The 20,873-nt window shown below is 33.0% G+C and overlaps 1 protein-coding gene across 1 annotated transcript; it reads right to left on the reverse strand.

The window, feature by feature from the left end:
• Positions 1-11,887: 11,887 nt before the first annotated feature.
• LOC133196036 (gamma-aminobutyric acid type B receptor subunit 2-like) lies at positions 11,888-17,376 on the reverse strand. Its single transcript, XM_061331986.1, has 15 exons — positions 17,164-17,376; positions 16,909-17,046; positions 16,578-16,742; positions 16,086-16,196; positions 15,540-15,725; positions 15,195-15,422; positions 14,717-14,777; positions 14,377-14,466; positions 14,118-14,289; positions 13,837-13,969; positions 13,638-13,754; positions 13,013-13,348; positions 12,559-12,714; positions 12,233-12,369; positions 11,888-12,146 (listed from the first exon to the last, which is right to left on the reverse strand). Exons 1-15 carry the CDS (start codon positions 17,374-17,376, stop codon positions 11,888-11,890), a joined length of 2,502 nt encoding a protein of 833 aa, XP_061187970.1.
• Positions 17,377-20,873: the final 3,497 nt, after the last annotated feature.

Consider the following 20,873-nt stretch of genomic DNA (forward strand, 5'->3'; position numbering starts at 1 on the left):
TGACTTGCATTTGAGGATTTTTAGCCTTGACCATAGCTGTCATTCAGTGTTTCACAACACTGTTGAGCATCAGTGTTTCACAAAGACACAAACACATTTTGTTTCCATTGTTTCTCAGTCTGACTATTGCCAGTTAATAGTTTGTTTCCATTATTACTCGTTGTATTTGTACTAGCTTGCTTAGACCATTTATCTAGGAATATACATGCAGTTTCAGTGATCTTTTTGAGGTTGGTTTGAATTTTAATTTTATGTGTCAGGGACATGGAATGTGAAGTTTGATTTTGTGTGGCCTTCACAGCAGATTGGCATATGTGAATCACTTTGTTCAGCACCTGTCTCTTTGTCATATATCTTTTGATCTGGAAATGGTAGGAATCTAACATTTTACATACATTGGTTGGCATAAGGAAATTTATAAAAAAGTAGAATCTTTTTAAAGGTGTCAAGGCCAGTAATTTGAAGACCTTGAACTTGGCTTAAATACTAGTAATGCTTTTCTTCAAAAACTAGTTTCATCTTCTTTGCTTGTTTAACTTCATAGAGGGTTCAGACTTGGTTACAAGTATCTTGAATTGGTGCTTTGACCTACTCATAAAAGCTTCAATTTTGCATTATATTTAAAAGTTAAAAAGATGCCTGTCTTTGGAATGTAGTATGTTCATAGATGTTTCATAATGGAATGGTTTTCTGAACTTGTCCTTGACACACTTTAGAAATGATTTTGCCCTTGTATGTTTTGAAACCCAAAAGGTTGGGCTTTGATTTAAGCATTTTAATAGACATTTTAAAAGCTCTCTGGCTTTGTGATATTGAATTTGACCAATTAAGATTTAAAACAAATTTAGCCTACAAGTTTTGAAGCACAAATTCAAGCTTGTATATCTACTTTAATATGATAACCATATTAATGGACTTCCTAAAAACACTAGGCTTACTAATCCTGTAAAATTAAACTTGACCTTGTTGTTTGAACATATTTGAGGGAGGGGGGATCTGTATTTATTTCAACAGCAACATATGATGAAGATGCTAAGTTGAAATAACATCTTAAAAATTTATGACCACTTTGTTGACTTTGAAGTCTCTATTTCAATTCTGACTTCAAATTTCTTTTCAATTCTTTACGAAAAATAATACTAGATTTTAAACAACTGTGTCATATACCGTATATACTCGCCTATAAGTCGGTCCGCCTATAAGTAGGTTGTATTTTTTAAACTTCAATTAGAGGGATTGACCCACTAAAATACCAATCATTTTATAACTCGCGTTTAAGTCGGATAAAGAGTTTTGGACCAAAGTTTAACTCCCAAAAAACCGACTTATAGGCGAGTATATACGGTATACATGTTGTATCAGACAAATGTTTTCCTTGAATGATGTTTTTAAATCAGGCTTATACATATACCTATACATAAACTGCAACCTTTTTGCTAAATTTTGGCATGTATTCACATATATCCCATATACATGTATGTATTTAGCCAGATTGCGTTCAATAATCAGACATGCTTATTTTGCACAGATACCCGGTACTTTACTTTGTATTTTACATGTATAAAAGTTATTGTTAATAAAGTTGATTAACACATTTTTGTTTTTGATTGTGTATGTATTTAACCTTGTTAAAGAGGGGGGACAAAGTAAACACTGATAATCTCAATATAGTTCACCTCAACAAAGTTAGATGAGCTTCTCACAGGCACTTGTTTCATATATGGGGCCACCCCCTTCTTTTTCTGTGACCCCATATACCAAACAAGTGTCTGTGGAGCTTCTGCAATACACCTGGTTTTGGAGAAGGTCCATTTTTAGCTCACCTGAGCTGAAGGCTTAGTGAGTTTTCCTGATCGAAATTTGTTCATTTTCATCATCATTAACTTTTCACAAATTCACCTTCTTCTCACGAACCACTGATCCAATTTCAACCAAACTTGGCACAGGGTATCCTTGCATGAAGGGGATTCAAATTTGTTCAAATGAAGGGCCTAGCCCTCTTTCAAGGGGAGATAATTGCAAATTAGTGAAAAATTCATGGCATCTTTAAAAAATCTTCTTCTCAAGAACCACTGGGCCAGAAAAGATGAAACTTATGTGGAAACATCCTCGGGTAGTGTAGATTCAAATTTGTTCATTTCATGACCTTCAGGGATAGGGTGAGCCACAATGGATGATCAAAGTTTTACATAGGAATATATAGGAAAAATCTTTTTCTCAAGAAGAGCAAAGCCATGATTGGTCATATTTGTATGGAAGCATCCTCATGTAGTGCAGATTCCAGTTTCTTAATCATGACCTCCAGAGGGGTAGGGTGGGGCCACATGTTTTACAAAGTTTTACATAGGAATATAGAGGAAAAATCTTTCAAGAACAGCAGAGCCATGATTGGTTGCACACAATGGATGATCAAAGTTTTACATATGAATATATAGGAAAAGTTTAAAAATTTTAATTGTTCTCAAGAACAATAAAGCCATAATTGGACATATTTATATGGTAGCATCTTCAGGTAGTGTAGATTCAAGTTCGTTCAAATTATTACCCCAAGGGGTAGGGTAGGGCCACAATGGACGATTAAAGTTGTACATGGGACTATATAGGAAAAGTCTTTAAAAATCTTGTTCTCAAGAACAACAAAGCCATGGTTGGTATATGGTAGCATCCTCATGTAGTGCAGATTCCATTTTATTAAAATCATGACCCCTAGTAGTAGGGTAGGACCACAATGAAAGTTCAAAACTTATAGAAAAATCAAAGAAATATGTAAGCATCCTTATTGTAGATCCAAGTTTGTTCAATTCATACTCCCTTCTCCCTTGTTAGGGGTAGGTCGGAGCCACTTATGCATTTATACTTTTAATACTGAACTAATCTCTGCTTTCTTGGTAGCCGAAGTGCTCAGGTGAGCAATGTGGCCCATGAGCTTCTTGTTTGAGTTATTTTAAGCCTTTCCTAACTCTCATGCTTTTAGGGATGTACATTTCCAATCATACTTGGATGATGCATATAATCTGTATTTTTAGGTCACCTGACTTACTCAGGTGACCTATTGCTATCTCTTTGTCTGTGGTTGTGCGTCATCCATCTTGTGTTATTACATTTGTTCATTTTAAGTTTCTTCTCAGAATGGGCTGGACCAATTTCAACCAATTTAAGAATATAGCATCTATGGGTGAAGGGGAGTAAAAATTGTGAAATTCATGCTCCCTGCCCCCCTGAGGCCTGAGGGGTGGGGCTAAAACCATCAAAATTAATGCAATCTTTAAAATTCTTCTTCTCTATTCCTGGACATCAAACAGTCAAACTGTTGGCATGGTTGTAATAAGCATTGAACCCTCTACCAAAGTTGTGAAATTCGTGGCCCCAATGTCAGGGGTTGTGGTGCTTGAGTGGGGCTCTGTTGAATATATAGTGAAATGCATTATTTCTTAAATAATCTTCTCCTCTGCTCCTGGGCACTAAGCAAACAAACTAAATGCATAGTTATAATGAGTCAGGGTGCCTCTTTCAAAATTGTAAATTTCATGGCCCCTGGGTTGGGGGTTTTAGTGTTAGGAGAAGACTAATGATAATATAATGAAAATGCATTAATTCTTTGAAAATCTTCTCTGCTCCTAGGTATTAAGCCGATGAACTTAGTACATGGTTTTGATTAGAAAGGATGCCTCTTCCAAAATTATGAATTTTATGGCCTCTAGGTCAGGGGTTCTGATGTTAGGGTGGGGCTCTAATAGTTATAAAGTGAAAATGCATTGATGCTTTGAAAATCTCCTCTACTTCTTGATATTAAGCAAATAAAGTTGATACATTGTTATGATGAGGAAGGATGCCTCATTCAAAATTGTGAATTTCATGGCCCCATGGGTCTTGGGTTCTGGTGTTTGGTTGTGGCTCTATTGATTATATAGCAAAAATGCATTAATGCTTTGAAAATCTTCTCCTCTGCCCCTGAGTATTAAGCAAACCATCTAAATGCAATGATACAAATGTAAATATATAAAAATAATTATAAGTAAATGTGCATTTTCTCTCCTCCTGGATATATAGAGGTACAAAATTGTAATAAGTGAAGCAGTTGAGAATTACTCCCCTTTACTAAATTGTGATAATCAAGAAATCCTTGTATATAATTTAATGAACAGGTTATTTGATTGAATGAAAATACAAGATAATATATATATATATATATATATATATATATATATATATATATATATATATATATATATATATATATATATATATATGGAAACAAAATAAAAATGAATTTGGTTTAAATAAGCAAAGCATGCTCAAATTCGGATTCTTGCCTGAAAAGCAGTATGAAAGACTGACATAAAGATTATTTATGTAGCAAAATGAGTGTTTGTCATGGAGATCAGAGTTTAGTCGACAAAAGACTGCACAAAGTTCTTTTTTACTTTTATAAGGTCAGACGACACGTTCCTCAAAGATATGTTTTGTATACCTTGGTATTATGTCAAAATTATTCATAATTGTCATTCTCTTGTGATTTCTAAATTGTTTTCAACATGTTTTATAAAATAAGTACACCAAAAATTGTGACATTGGCATTTCATAATATTAATCATGAGGATTATATAAGAAATGTCATCCTCTGGTATCTTGCCCAAATGCCTGGTAAGGTACTTCAATTTTTGGTGATGAAACTTGTTTAAGTAACAATACTTTAATTACAAATTCTTTGGAAAAATTATGTATTTTTAGGAACGTGTCGTCTGACCTTAGCTAAGTGGAAAAGAGATCACAAGAGCCAGGGTGGCTAAGGAAATGTTGTAGTTAGTGAAAAGTAGCCACATTGTATAGCCAAGACTCTCTTTGTGTACTTAATCCACTAGGTAAGTGACAAAAACATATCTTTATATATTGAATACCTTAGACACTAGTAAAGTGTCCATTGTATATGTATATTTTGCATTCATTATCATTCCTGTAAGACTTGGGAAAACCAAGTACGATCCCAAGGAGATCACTCGGATCCCGCACATTAAAATAAAGCATTTCAGATTCATAAAAACACAGATTTTTTAAAAGGGGAAATATCAAATCAAATCTCTCTCTCTATCTATCTATCACGGGATTCTGTCTTTTATGATTAATCAAGACAACATACTCCGTTGACTTTATCATTGTATAGTGAATAACTGATCGCAAGGAAACTAAGTGAGGAGAATTTACATTTATGATCATTGCAACATATTGCAGTGCAATAGAAGAAGGAAGTTGCATTTGCAATTTATATCTTTTTTTCAAAGAAGCTCAAGATATCTACTTGTACATTGAAGGCATTTATTTCCCCACAACCATCCTTTATACATATCTGTTTTATACAAATTTTGTCTGTGCATCTATGAATAGGTCGCCATGGGATAGGTGTTTAATGAAAGAGGACGTTTTTATCGTCATATAGTCATCCCTAGACAATCATCCCTAGACAAATATTGTGCATAGGTGTCCAATTAAACGATATAGGGCTATGCTTAAAAATCAATCGTTTCCTTGTTCCCATTTAAATAATGACGAAATTTTCCAATGCAGTTTTGCAACAATGGCTAGAATTCTCAGATGAATTATTGTTGCACATCAGATTCTTTAGCGTCCTTAAACTGGTAACCAGCTATCAGTTAACAATGAATAGCGGACAGGTTCACCCCTACTAATGTTATTGTGATTTAAATTCAAGACACGTGGTGTAGGTTGACCCATTCTAAGGTTATAGGGTAGAGCCGGTTTATAAATAAAATTGGCAGTAAACAGGAAATTGCTATAATCTGTTTCTTTTAAAAACATGTCCTATAAAAATGTGTTTACAGAATTTTCTGAAAGAGTTTTAAGATTTAAAACAGAAATGAGTGGGATTTAAAAAATCACAATCTACTTAATTAATCTTCGCTTTTGTGATAATTTAAGGCGAAAATTGGAGCTTTACGGGTAATGCCGCGTGTAAATGACTTAGTGTGAGCTTATCTCACTAAACAAGTACTGCTAAGCAGTATTGAAAAGCGTCTTTGATTGTTCTACAAAGTCATCGGCGCTTTGTTTGAGTCTCAAAATATTCACTCATCAGTCAAACAGGAAAGTTTTGGGTTTTTTTTTTCACTGTTTTGCCTAATAATAAAAATTGACCAAGTATGTTTTAATTAGACAGTACATCAAGCATTACAATACAATGTATTGTAGGACAGTTATATTTGTATTTAAAAGCAAAATTAATTAGCTTGCAATTAAAGAACTTCACTCGACACTCCAATTTTCCTCGGGATGTTTCGCATATATCCATATCAGTCTTTCAATAAAAAATCAGCAAAAGTAACTGTTCTTTGATGAGAACTTAGCTCTAAGTACTGTTATCAGAATATATTCTGTTTATCCCTCCTGGTACTTATCTGCATCACTCTCAAAATTTACACTCATCAGTCGAACACGAGATTTTTCTCTTTTTCAATCTTTCATATACCCAAACTAGGCGTTGCATAAAATAATAAACAGCAATGAAAAAAATTGTCGAAAAATCCTTCGATATTATTACTGCATTGTTAATTTAGAATAGATTCGTATGAAAGAGAACAATCATACAAGAAAATGTCAATGAAAATATTCCATCCAGTCTGTTTTTCAAAACTTTTTAAAAAATAAAAATATATTAGAAAAGATGTTAATTTACACCTTATTTTCAATACCATAATGTAAAACAAAAATGGACTTCATTTCATTGATTGACATTGCATTGTAGTGCAGTGCAATAAAATGCAGTTAAATTCTTATTTTGGTAAACAGTATAAATTCTCTTGCAAACAAAAAAATCCACTCAGTAGTCAAAAAGGAGTGTTCATTTCTTTTGGATCTTTTCCGCATACTCAAACTTGTCATTCGATAAAAAAAAAAAACCAGCAACACGTAATTTTACGAAAGTCTTTCGACTTAATTACTGATTGTTGATTTTGATTCATATCAAAGAAAACAAATATTTAAGAATAAAGAATAAAAGAAATGCTCTCTGGTCTGTTTTTGAAACCTTTTTTTTTTTCAAATCATAAAATGAAAAAAAAAATGTGTGTGTTTTCAATCAGTTTTTAAATTCAATTAAGAAAAAAAAATTGACTAAGTTCATTTTGATTGGACAATTTTGCAGGCATCACAATGTATCGCATTGTATTGCAGCAGAGTGCAGTATGGTGCAATTCTACTTGTATTTAAACAAGCACAATTATTTTACTTGTCAATGTATTAGAAACATTCCCCACCATCCACCCTCCAAAGACAGCGTTTATATACAATTTGTCCTTGTGATTGAATGTTTATTTGGAAATTTGCATAATGTAAGTTTTGTTTCAAAGTTCGATAACTCAAATTATGTCCCTTTCAACAACGTAGACAAAACGATCATTGATTGCTGCTTTATATTATGTAAATGTTTAAGCAATGCTAACGACTTATAGGCTTGTATACTATATATAAGACGTTAGAGAGACATTCACAAGTGACCATGTGTTAAAGTCAGAGTAAATAACGGTTACGGGTAATGTCGCATGTAAAGGACTTAGTGTGAGCTTATCTCACTAAACAAGTACTGCTAAGCAGTATTGAAAAGCGTCTTTGATTGTTCTACAAAGTCATCGGCGCTTTGTTTGAGTCTCAAAATATTCACTCATCAGTCAAACAGGAAAGTTTTGGGTTTTTTTTTTCACTGTTTTGCCTAATAATAAAAATTGACCAAGTATGTTTTAATTAGACAGTACATCAAGCATTACAATACAATGTATTGTAGGACAGTTATATTTGTATTTAAAAGCAAAATTAATTAGCTTGCAATTAAAGAACTTCACTCGGCACTCCAATTTTCCTCGGGATGTTTCGCATATATCCATATCCGTCTTTCAATAAAAAATCAGCAAAAGTAACTGTAAAAGTAAGCAATGTTAACGAGTAACAGGCTTGTATACTATAAAATATACATATAAGACGTTAGAGAGATATTCACAAACGACCATGTGTTTAAGTAAGGCAGAGTAAATAACGATGGCCTTAGTAGTGTTACTTTTTTCAAAATCGCCCGATGCACCGGTAGAAAAAAATGTATATGAAAAACCTTTATCTTATATGACTTTTGTTATTAATGCGCACAAAGGATCTTACCACCCACAATTGACCAATCATTGCATGAATAGCAACCTTAACTTGACACCTATATGTTTACATTTCTCTTCGAGCACGTGGTTCAACTCAATTTTAAAAGCCAATTTCGGATTTGAAAGTTATTTTAAAAAATTACACCCAAAACAAAGAAAACTATTGATGAAAATGCGTACTTCAAATCATCATCTACCTGTAGAAACAGGGAAATGGTGTGGCACCCCACTAAATGAAAGAATATGTTTACTATGTAACAATGGAAAAAAATAGGTAATGAATACCACTACATTTTAGAATGTACAGCTTTTCAGAAATTAGGAAAGAATTTTTACATAGTAGTTACTGCAGTAGACCAAATTTTGTAAAGTTCTATGAACTCATGGCAAATTCAAATGTTAAATCTTTAAGAAAACTTTGTACATTTATTTCAAAAATCTTCGAGACTGTCTGTTCGCCTTAAATGTCCTCCTGGTGTTTTTCTTTGCATTGAAAACATACATACTGTTAATACTATATGTCTATTCTTTTACATGCATCTGCAAAATATTTATTTATGTATATATATGTGGTATGTACCTCTGAAGATTTAATAGATATGATTTATACTTTATGTCCCTCATGTACCATGTTGTATGGTTTGAGTGAATAAACTGATTGATCGATTGATTAAACTCAATCTACAATGAAGCGCATTGAAGTGGTAAAATTTTTCGTTTGAGTGGAAAGTTTAGGTGTTTCTTATCGCACGTCAATTGCAACACTTACAAAAATACATGATTACGATACACGTACGATGTTTGACTCGAAGTACCAATGCAATTTAAGAACGTGGTTATCTGTAGAACTGTTAAAACATGAATTAATTAATATTAAAAATTTCATTTGTAAATATCGTGAAGTGTGAAAAAATGGCTTGTCTCTTTTCATTCATGTGTCCATCGAGATCTAGAAGATAATTGATTGCGCAAGCCAAACAATGGACTTTAATTAGAGTAAATTAACGGTTAAGCATTAAAAACTGAAAATCGGTACATAATTTGGATGTTCATTTGATATATAATTTTTTTATATTTATCTTAATGAATACAATGATCCTGCTGTGGCGCTAAAATTTTGACTGTGGCGGAACTATGGCGCTGATTTTTTAACTGTGGCGCTAGGGAATTTAACGGTGGCGGAGTCGCCACGTTAGACGGCCCATGGAGAACCCTGCTACAGAATGACACCTCTATTTCTTTAGAAATGAGAAAGAAATATTCGTCGTAATGCTTTAGGTAACCCCACTCTCTGCGACTAGTAACATGAATTACACTGAAAAGGAGATTTTATAAAGTTAGAAGAGTTAGAGACCCCGATTTTGTATATAACGCGTATTGCAACGAACATGTACATAATTATAGCGACAGTACGGCTGCAAAATGTGTGCTTTTTCATTCAAATTTACCCAATATGTCACTAAGAAATAAGGTATAAAGTTGTTGTAAGCAGTTTGAGAAACAGAAATATTCTCTACTCAAACAAAATTAACGTAATTAGAATCTGCCGGAAAATCAAGGGTCGTACGAACTGGAGCAATCTTAGATCTGTTTATTAGTACCACGTGAATTCTAAAATGACACGTGCCTACACTGTATAGTTTACAATTATAATGAATATTAGGTAAAAGCAATTTTCAAAAGCAAATTATCATAACTTTCTGATAAAATAATCTAAAATAATAATTGTAAAGATTTTAGTCTGCTTTCAGGCGAATTTAACAGAATTAAAAGTACAAATGTTGACGTTTTGTGTATTGGGGTCCGAGAAAGGAAAAACCAACTAATCATACGTTATCGCGGCAAATGTCAAACAAAATATTTTTCTGCACAGTTAAAAAAAAATAGCACTTCAAATGGCAACAATATTTATAAGTCAAAGGTGTATTTTTATGTTGAGTTTACACTAATTTTTTTCTTTGAAAGCGATGGAAAAATGAGAAATGATAACAAGTATCAACAAGCCTGTCGAATAGAACCTTCGAGAGCCCTGCACGAGTGTCGCCGAGTTCCCGTTTCTTCCTTATCCAGCGATTATATTAATCTCCAAACTAAATTTTAGTCAGGAAAGTTGCTTTTTCAAGTTCTATTTTCAGTTTCTTTTTCTTTTTGGTCGACTTTGTCAATGTAGCTGGCCTACCGGGCTTCCCTCTCTAACCATGCTGTTTTGTTTATGAAAACTACGCATGCGTGCATAGCATGGAATGTGGAACCCCGAACACGTTGCGATGTATATATTTACGTCCCATAAATAACTATTAATTTTAACGAAATAATCTAAATTATTTAATTGTGACAGTTGTAATTTTCTGAAAGTTTATACATTTATGAGCAGTAAAAAAATACCAAATCTTGTCGGAAAATTTTATCAAGTCAGTTTTTTGATGAAATGCGCCGTACTGTCACTTTAAGAATTTATCCTGTTTATTGGAGTTACCACAACACATGTATCGGTCGAACACGTGTTTACTTGGTGTTTATGTATAGACTGTCAATTTGATTGGCTATTATATTTATCGAATACCTGTTCTACAGGTATTCGAATGAACCATTTGAGCGTTGTTTTTACTTTCTAACGAAATGGGCGTGTCATTATATGACAATCAACGTTCTAAAGAAAGCTCAAAACCTTCCATTCAAACGGAGAATTTTACCACTTCAATGCGCTTTATTGTATGATCGATATCAAATGGATTGGAAAAAAAAAATTGAAAAAAAAATGTTTAGATGAAAAAATACAGAGTAGAAACTATGAAAGATGCCACGGGCGTTTGTAATTTGTTGCTCCGTTGTTAACTAGAAAATGCATATAAAAATGCACTCTGCACCACGTTCAGAACACCAGCGCTTCAAGGTTAGGGAAAACGAGCAGCATCCCTTAGGCATTTAAACAGTTAGTTTTTTTTTTTCATATTACAATACCCGTGATCATCTGTTTTGGTCAGGGAACCCACCTGACAATTGTATTCACCGATAGTACAACAAAGGAATGCAGACGAAAATCGCCTTAGTTACAGTATGACTTTGAGAAACCTAGAATTTCACGTTTATTAAACGTATTACAAATGAATTGTTTGTAATTGTGAGCATGGAAATAACAGAATAAAAATGGACAGCACGGATTTGTCACAATTTGTCACAATTACAACCAGTAGAGCTAACTTTCTTACTTTCTTTAATTTTTTATGCTAACGTAATCGAAGATTTGTGGGCTAAAGTGTTTGGCCAGTCTGTCTGTCTGTCTGTTTTTCTGTTTGTCCGCAAAAAACTTTAACTTTGCTCATAACTTTTGAACAGTTTGTGCTAGGGCTTTCATATTTCATTTGTGTATTTCTTGTGACAAGACCTTTCTTTGGGTACTAACATACTTGACGTTTTGACCTTGTTTGGATATGAATTAAGTTAATATGAAGTTTAATGAACTTTTATATCAATTTTTTCATAAATTTATAAATATTCAATATTCAACGTGTTTCTGTCAATCTGTAAATTATGATTTTTTGCAAAATATTATATAATGAATTATTGTGAAAAAACCATGGCCAATTGATTGTATGTTTTCATAATGATATAAAGAAATAATATTTTTAGAAATATACAAATATTTTCAATAACACAGAATAAATAAATAAATTTTTACGTACTACATTTATGGTATTTATCTTTGGTCTAACAGTTTATTTTTCTTTACAAAACTAACTTCCGTCATATCCAGTTATTTCTACGAAATCCTCTACTTTATCCAGTTTCCTCGAAGCAATTCTCCACATTATTTCTTTTGTGCACAGTTTCTGATCCTGTTGTTCAAATAAATCTACTGAGTTTTGTATTTTTGAGGATAAGAAGGTCACACGAGGAGGATATAAGGTCATATGAATCCTGCCGGTGTCTTCTGTTGATATGGACTTTTCTTCATCGTCGTCAGAATAAACACTGCTTCCAACTGATAGACTGCTATCCGCATAAATTATAGATAAAGTGTGTTATTTGTGTACAATTAATTGCATATGAAATAGATTTTGAAACTTCCGTGCCATTACCTTTTGTTTGAAGGCATCCTCGAAGAAGTGTCCACATGAGTCTCTGATAGAAGAGAAAGGATGTCCTCTGTAATATCTGGATAGGGCTCTGGTTCTCCCTCCAACAATCTCTCTAACCTTTGAACTTCATGTTCTAACTTACATGATGTAAGACATTTCACTTCAACGTCGCAGGGTGATATTGATTATGCCATAATATTTCATAAAGTAGAATAACTAGCATAAAATATTTCAAAATATCGAGTTACCAGAAGTAATCTTTTATCCCTTCTTGATCACAAGATAAATATTAATACAGTATTTTGGAAAACTTGAAAAATAATAACCTCAATCAGTTCTTTTTTTAATGCTCTGTTTTGAACTTCAGCTCTGAATTTTTGTTCCTGTTTGTCATCAACTGGAAAACGCATTGTTTTAGATGCTACCACAAATCCAGGAGCGTACAATGAATCTTGCTGTTTTTTTCTCATGATAATCGACACCTTTAAGATAAATAAGAAATTTTATATTAAAGACGTGATATTATTGCGATTATTTCTGCAAAAGAAACATAATTAAAGTTCTTGTTTGTCAAATAAACATTTAGAAATTATAAAGTTCCATGTATTATGCAAATAGCAATAACTTCGCCTATAGCGTTTTTACGAGAGAGGTATATGGCAAGGTAACTGCAAGTGATATAAATAAATTCATTTATTTATATTGCTACAAATTAATCAAAACTCCGTTACATGCAAACATTTTACTCGGATATATTACTGCATTAGAGCTCTAGTATACCTTAGGAATGAATAGAAGACATAATATGGCAGTTGCTGAGATGAAAATACACACGCTTTCCAGAATCACAGCGAGTACTGGCTCATCCGTCAGTACATTGGATATCACAACCACAAAAATACTCATAATGACGACATTGTAGACACTCATTCCAATGTAGCGGACGTCATTAAGAGCTGGAATGCTCACATTGCGAGTTTCCCAAGTCATGTAGCAACCAAACAGAAGCAGGAGTCCTTTGAAGGCATAGAACCCAGACAACCATTTCTCCATATGTACACAGTTGCAATGCGTTGTCTGATATACATATAGAATGTCTTCGTCTTCCACATAATCCTGTAATGAACTCTTACAGAATAAAGTGGTAAGTGAACATTGAAAATTAGCATTAACAAGGAAAAAATCAAACAAACGAACCACATGTGTAAGATTTTGGACGTGTTTGTACATAGGGTCCACCAGAATCCATAAAACTGCGCCAATAATGTCCAGTAGTGCTAATATGCTTACAGTTATAAGTAAATGCTTGTCTTGTAGCATCTGTACATGCAAAAAAAACAAAACAAAATTAATCTCAAAATCATTTATTCTTAGGGTTAAAATAAATGTATCTATAAGAGCTTGCCTTCCTCTTGACAAATCCGCTGTTCACTTGTGTAAATATTTGATGAACCCTGTACGTCTTTATGAACATGGAACCAAACGCCATTGAAAATCCAACAGCAAAGATAAAGGTTCTTATCTGAAAATAACAGATCTCTAGTTTTTACTGAAAGACTTTCATTTTAAATCAATCATAGTGAATATTTTTAATATCTACTAACATGGCAGAACACTGAAAAGAGGTTGTCTGGGAGCAGTTGTACATCGAAGCTAAGAAGTATGATCCCAGAATATACGCAGACACATCCCAGCACAGTCACATTGTTCAGCTTAGGACTAGAAAGTTTGATGAACCTGCCAACGTAATATTAACATATTGTTTTAAATTCGGTATATAGTTCTTGGAACGAATACAAGCAATTTCAAAATTATAGGATAGCTTATATTAAAGCACAGATAAAAACTTGATTACTTTTGAAAATTCTTTTTCTTGTAAGAGTACCTCTTTTTTCGGTGATAGACATTGAAAATCAGAAAGGAAAAAGACATCACTATTCCCAGTAAACAAATTGAGATGACAATACAGGATACGGTGAAACCGATTTTTAAATGTTTCACCAGAATCAGACTAGAGTCAGCTGGGACCAGGTTCCTGTCTAAAAGATAAGCTACACCTGAATTCAATTACACAACCATGATAGTAAAATTAATGTTTTAATTGTAAATTATTTCAGTTTTAGATTGGTAGTATGAATCCCTACTTCCCCAGCTGATCTCGTAACACTCGGAACAATTAAAATTTAGACGATTTTCCACTACATCATATACAGCAACAAGCCTTCTCATACCATCTGATACAGAAATATGAAACGTATTCTTTAGAACTAGTGACACAATGTGCTTCAATTTTTTAAACAAATGTATTGGAAAACATAACAATTGTCTTTAATAATATCAGATTTCATTTCATTAGCAGGTGCAATTATTGTAATTGTAAATGATTAGCTAATTATATATTAAATCCTGTTGCAACCACGCTTTATTATAACGTTTTTAAACAGTTAAGTCGTTGATGTATCATAATAAGCTTTCGATGTTCACCTTGATTCTGAAATAAAGCTGCTCTTTCGGTTCTATCCGGGCCATCAAAGGTAACAAGTCCCTGAAATTATAGGCAGTTCATCAAGTTAACACCAATGAGGATCAGCAACTCAGTGCTTTGCGCATTTTCCCGTAACATAACTATTATCAAATAACATTATAATTTTGCAACAGCTAGATAGATACACTGAAAAACCGTGACAAACAAATGTGTTATGAAAAACTCTTTATTCTTCGCCATTTCTGAAAAAGCAAATAGCTAGGTCAGATAAACTCGACCTTTTTTTAAGCTTGATGGTCTAAGATTTTTAGTTTATATTTCTTTGGAAAGAAAAACAATTCTTTAATTTTCTTTGTCCACAAACGCAGTTTCACGTATTATATATCATTCATATATTATACCTGTCATGAAATGAATATTAGCACACACAAAAAATCGTCTTTTATAGGGAATTTATGGAGTTTAACCGACACTTACTGAAAGTCCAAGGAAGTGTATTTTGGATATTATATCCATCATGTTATTCGTGAGATTCTCTCTACTTGTATAGGAAGTGTTTATCAAAGATGACAGAAGTCCATTGCTGTGGATGGTCTTAACAGCTAAAGCAATTGTCCAAACTGTATCAAAGGCACTATACGCGTAAGGACTGATAGGAAACGTTCCATTTCGTCCCTCATAGAAAGACAGAAAATCGTCTCTCGTCTGGAAAGAGTGTGAGATTGAGAGCATTAAGAAAAAAAATCATAAAATCTTATAAAAACTCTATTTCATTGTGTATGATTGATATAAAATGTACAAAGCTTATCGAAGATAACATACCAGATTGTGAACTTTGTAAATTTCATCGTTTCTTCCAGAATAACGCCCTGTTATTATGCTTCCATTAGAAGCTTGTCTCATTTGTGACAAAGTACACCCTGTGTCGGTTACCTCCCACCATTCTGCTTCAAAATTCCCAATAAATATCCAGACATGCCGAGAACTACACATGTCCAGTCTGAATGCCTATAGCATGTAGAGATAAAAGATAAAACCATGGACCATGTATTTTACACAGAAATCAGTAACACTAGCAAAAAAGTGGGAATTTTTAAATCATACGATTAAGTAAAGGCCAGCAGAAGACAAATTCTTCCTTGTTCGGTTTTGCTAAGAACTAATTTATCCAAAGAAATGGTGTAATTCGTTAGTAAATCGATGAACAATTTTTTACATGTACTATTACCTTACCTCACATAAAATTTTTCTGCTTGTTCTTTTCGATGAAGCTACTATGAAAATCCTTACATTTTTTACCTGAAAATATAATAGTAAAACATTACTTTGTGGCGTACTTAGATAACATTTGCAAAAGTGTTGGCTTACCTTTAATTCGACCATCTTTTTCTTAAGACTCTCATAACTGTTATCTAATTCCAGAGATTCTGTGATTGTGATGTTGTTTTTGTACAAGAACTCTGTAGAACTCTTCATTGCCTACAATTCATAATATCCACAATTTTTTTGTTATTTGAAATGATAATACTAGTAGCTTTCTTGAAAACATCAGTTGTTGCATTATTTTTAAAGGCCATATAGGCTACTACATTCAGATGAACATCAAGCATTTAATGAATAGAGGATATTCAATGTTTTGTAGTTGGATTTGGAATTCATTTTATGAGTGGGGCAGGATTTTTCGGTATTTTCACGAGTGCACATTTGAAAATGTCAAAAAAAATCTGTCTCGCAAGTATTACTTTTACAATCAGGTTTGTTTGCTGTAGTCTTTCTCTTACATTATATAACAGTGAAGATTATTATATATTCTATTATACCGGATTTAAAAGGCCATGTGTTAGGTACCAGTCTACTTACAAGAGAGAATGAATCCTCCACGACAGTAGCGACTTTCCTCCAACCAAAGTGCGTGATAAATTGGCTCCTAGCTATGTTTTTGGCATGCTCAGTTGGAGCTAGTCTAAAAAATGTTGGATATTTTTTCCTCTTACTGAGGGTCGGAGAGGTGGAAGCGTGTGATATCTAAAATTCAGTTTAATAAGATAGTCTGAAGTATTTTGCAATTATATTTCTGTAAACAGATATCACTTTCTAAGTTTCAAAAATACATTTACAACAATAAAAATGTATTCATTTGCAACAATCATTTAATCATCTAGGACTCTCCTTTTTCAACTGTAACATATACCAGTATAGTGTTCCAGTAAGGGACTATCTCAGCCAGCGCTTTTGTCACGTCCGAACATCCACTACCCAAAACAAAGGCTAAAAGAGGTTTTCGGTGAATAAAATCAAATAAAGCATCAATAGCGATTCCAGGGTTACACTGAAATAACAAAAAAAAAAACGGTTGCATCGTGTGACTTGGTTATAACAAATTATATCACAGTTTCATTTTTCTAAAACACCACAGTGTTTATACTACCAATATAAAAAAAAATACCTGTGAATTGTTAGCAATTAATCTAAGTTTGAAATCTTCCATTACACTGTTGACATGCTCCACAGCTATTATGGCGCTTAGAAGTTCTGAGTATCCATTGTTTTCATATTTCTCTAGATCAAACAATCCTCCAACTGCAACGGTCCGTGCATCAGCTGCCATTGAAGATGTTTTGCGCACAAGAACCGACAAGAGTAGAAGATGGAGCGCCATTTTGTTTTACCGATAGCTCTTCTTTCTCGTTGCTTCATTTCACTATTTGATTGATTAAAATTCTGGGAATGGTCATTATGTTTGTCATATTGTCTCTTCATCTGACACCTCATAAGTGATTATCTCAGAAATGGAGCTGCTTCTTTCAGCATCAATGCATTAAGTTATTTCATTTTATGTCACATATAAAAGACTTAATGTAGAAAAGATATTCTTGCTTCAGCAGCATTTTTGTATCATATGGTGTCTCCCAATGTCATTGAGGAATGAACATTTTATTATCATGTTGTCAATATGTTTATCTATTTCTCTTTCATCTATAGCATCCATGTCATGAAATTGTATTCATTGAATGTTTATTGACTCACATTAATTATAAGAAATGAGCAAGCTTTTGGTTATTATCTAGAGGTGTGTCAAAATCGTGATTCTGACACAATTGAGGGAATTCGATCAATGGTTTGCTTGGATCATAAACTACCTATTTATGAAAATGAATTAAAAAAATGCATATTTTTGCATTCCCTACAAAGTAAAAATGACTCTTTTTAAGATAAATAAAAATACTTTATTTTATTTTGTTCTTCCTATAGTAAGTTTTCGTTGCTACAAATTTAAGTTTTAAGAACCAATTGAATCTATAAAAAACTTTACATAAGACATACAAAGCACATCCCTTTAAGGGGGCACAGGAAATGATGGAGATTTTAAGGAAGCAGGGGATGGGACAGAAGTTTCATTTTTATAGTACTAATATTCTCTCCTAATGGAAAAAAAACAAGATTGATGCAGTTCAGCCAAATTTAACAAACGGGTAACCTTAAGTTGTCTAGTAAAAGTTTATTCAAATATTAGCACCCATTACGCAGATAGCAAGAACCCTACAGATAGAGAACACCTGTAATCAAATTAATATTACTAGTGTAAAAGAGGGTGTTGCAGTTCTTTTGTTATTTTCCCTAAAGTTGTAGCAGTTTAAAAGAAAATTTTTAAGTGACAGAAAACGGTCTTAAATTTTTTCAGATACAACGGTATATACAGCACAATGTAGAGCGATATTTAGAAACTGCATATCGACTACCAATTTGCCATTAAATGAAGTGTAAATTAGTCACATAGCAAAATAAGTCATGTTTTCTGTTTTTCAAATAGGGAATCCCCATTGTTCTGAAAAATTGCCTCCTTGAAACAAAATAAATTTGATATACGCACAAAGAGACAGGATTTTTCTTCAAAACTGCCATTTCCGATTTTTGTTTCAAAGAGGCATATTTTTGAAAATCACAAAAATCGAATAAAAATTATTATCCATCCGAGATGCAAAATGTGCACATAAAATAGCACATGATACTTCAGTGTCGGAGCTGGTCTAGGGTAAAGCGTGTGGACTCTATGCGAAGATTCTTTTTACCTGAGAATGGGTTCGAATCCTGGAATGGCTTATATACATTTTTTCCTTATATAAATGGAAGTACAATGTAACATCGAGAGAGAGAGAGAGTGTCAAAGTTAATGGGTAATATTTTAAATGTATACAGAATTAAATTGTTTTCCTTGATATTGTCATCTAAAACTAATTAGTCATACATTTAATGTTATTATATAGTGGCGTTGTCTTAAGGAAACTCTCAACACTGACAAAAAAAAATGTTTTTTGGACTTTGAGAAAATTTTATAACATACAGGCGTTCATATTGAATTTTTCTAGTTCATTTTCAATATAGGGTACCTGCCATATTTCTCCACAAAAAATAATTCAAGACAATGAAGTATTAATGAACAGGAATCACTGTTGTTTACTTACATTGGGAATGTACATGCAAACAATGTTTTAATTACTTTATTTTGATCTAATATAATGTTACGAATACTTTAATCTATTCTAAATTGTGTCATCAACTGTAGAGTTTCATTTATTCCATTTCACATCAAAGGGCAGATCACTCTAACTGCATAAAACTACCATGGAATTTGAACTCTTTACTGAGCAGTGTTTAGAGCTTCCTTAAAAAAATAAAATACTATCATTTTAGATAATTTATTTTTTTCATACTCATTTCATTATTGTTCTGTTAATTAGTGGCTCAGATTTGACTTGAAATGACTCGATGAAACTTCTTGGATATTGCATCAACAGCGTAATTATTCGACACATTTTTATATATTGAAAAATATTAACGCACGCTGTTTATACAGTACATCTTTCAAAATGATGTGCGAGGTGCACTTGCCATTAGCTGTGCTTTTATCGTTCTAACTTTTCTTGTGCAATATGGCGACAGTGACCATAGATATGAAAAGTTTACTAACAGGTCGCCAGCCTATGTTAGGAAAAACTATGCATTAAACAAACGTAAAATGTGAAATGTTTTGCTATAACAAGCTGGACTGGACATACCCGCCGTATAAATAAAGTCATCTACGTAGCGTTATAGATCTATATTTAGAGATAGGCTAACTCTCCACGCGTCGTGGGTATTTAAGGACATACGCAGCGTAGTTTGAACTGTATTGTCTTTTTCCCTGGAGTTGAAGAGTTCCAATGCTTAAAGGAACTGTGTGCTACATTTTAATGTCTATATATGCTGTTGTACATTTTTTCTAAAACAAATTTGGATAAACAAAACATCTAGAATATATGTTTAGTAATTTTTGTATATTTTTCTTTGAATTATGCAAGAATTTTCATTAATTAATATCTTTTCAAAACCCCTGGTAATGCATGCTGATTTTTTTGTCTACGAACATCTGATGACACTATAATCTTAAATTAAGAATATCTTGAAAAATTATCAGTAGGTAAGGTACGTTGCGTATGTCCTTAAATGTCCTTCTCGATTTAGGGAATAATCGCGAGTTTCTGCAACACCCTCTTTTATTTTTTGATAAAAATGTTCAGGTTATGGTTTTGTATTTTCCAAGGTCCATGCTTATGATCTTGATTATAGATTTATTCGACATTTTGAGCAATATGATTTATATCAGTTGTGGTTCAGAAATAATCTCAAATTTAATCAAAGGTGGTGTACAGAATTGCTTTCGTTCACTTAGACACGGAAAGTGTTAGTGTACTGTATACAGGGTTATTTTCGCCCTTACACATTTGCAATGAAAAAGGTGAAGATAACAATCAGTGATCGATCTCAAAAAAATCTACAAACAATACAAATCTGTGAACATGGAACAAAACACGAACCCCCAGAAATTCCAGAGGTGGGATCAGAAGCCTAGGAGGAGTAAGCATACCAACAGTTTGTTAGAAGTCCTGGTCTCCGAAGATTACATAAATGTTGTCAATGAGGAACTCCAGCATCCTTTCAATATCCACTTTAGAGTACTTTTGTACTTTTGTGATTTAAAAAAAAAAGTGTTGATGACAGATCACAAGACACGAAATTTTCTAACTTCCATTTTTATTGCAGAAGTAGTTGTCTATGATGTCAAAGAGCCTAGTTTTTAATTTATCGTGAAGAATGGTTGTATGAAGTGTGGAAAAG

This window comes from Saccostrea echinata, unplaced genomic scaffold, assembly GCF_033153115.1.
Source record: "Saccostrea echinata isolate AGI-Se365-2 ecotype Australia unplaced genomic scaffold, CSIRO_AGI_Sech_v1 ptg000030l, whole genome shotgun sequence".
Taxonomy (NCBI): domain Eukaryota; kingdom Metazoa; phylum Mollusca; class Bivalvia; order Ostreida; family Ostreidae; genus Saccostrea; species Saccostrea echinata.

Bases quoted from the DNA above. Each gene is read 5' to 3' on its own strand.
- LOC133196036 (XM_061331986.1), bottom strand. From the start codon at position 17,376: ATGGCGCTCCATCTTCTACTCTTGTCGGTTCTTGTGCGCAAAACATCT. The intron at 16,743-16,908 runs GTATATGTTACA...ACTGAATTTTAG, and splicing joins CTTACTGGAACACTATACTG to ATATCACACGCTTCCACCTC. The intron at 14,290-14,376 runs GTAGGGATTCAT...AATTGAATTCAG, and splicing joins TTACGAGATCAGCTGGGGAA to GTGTAGCTTATCTTTTAGAC.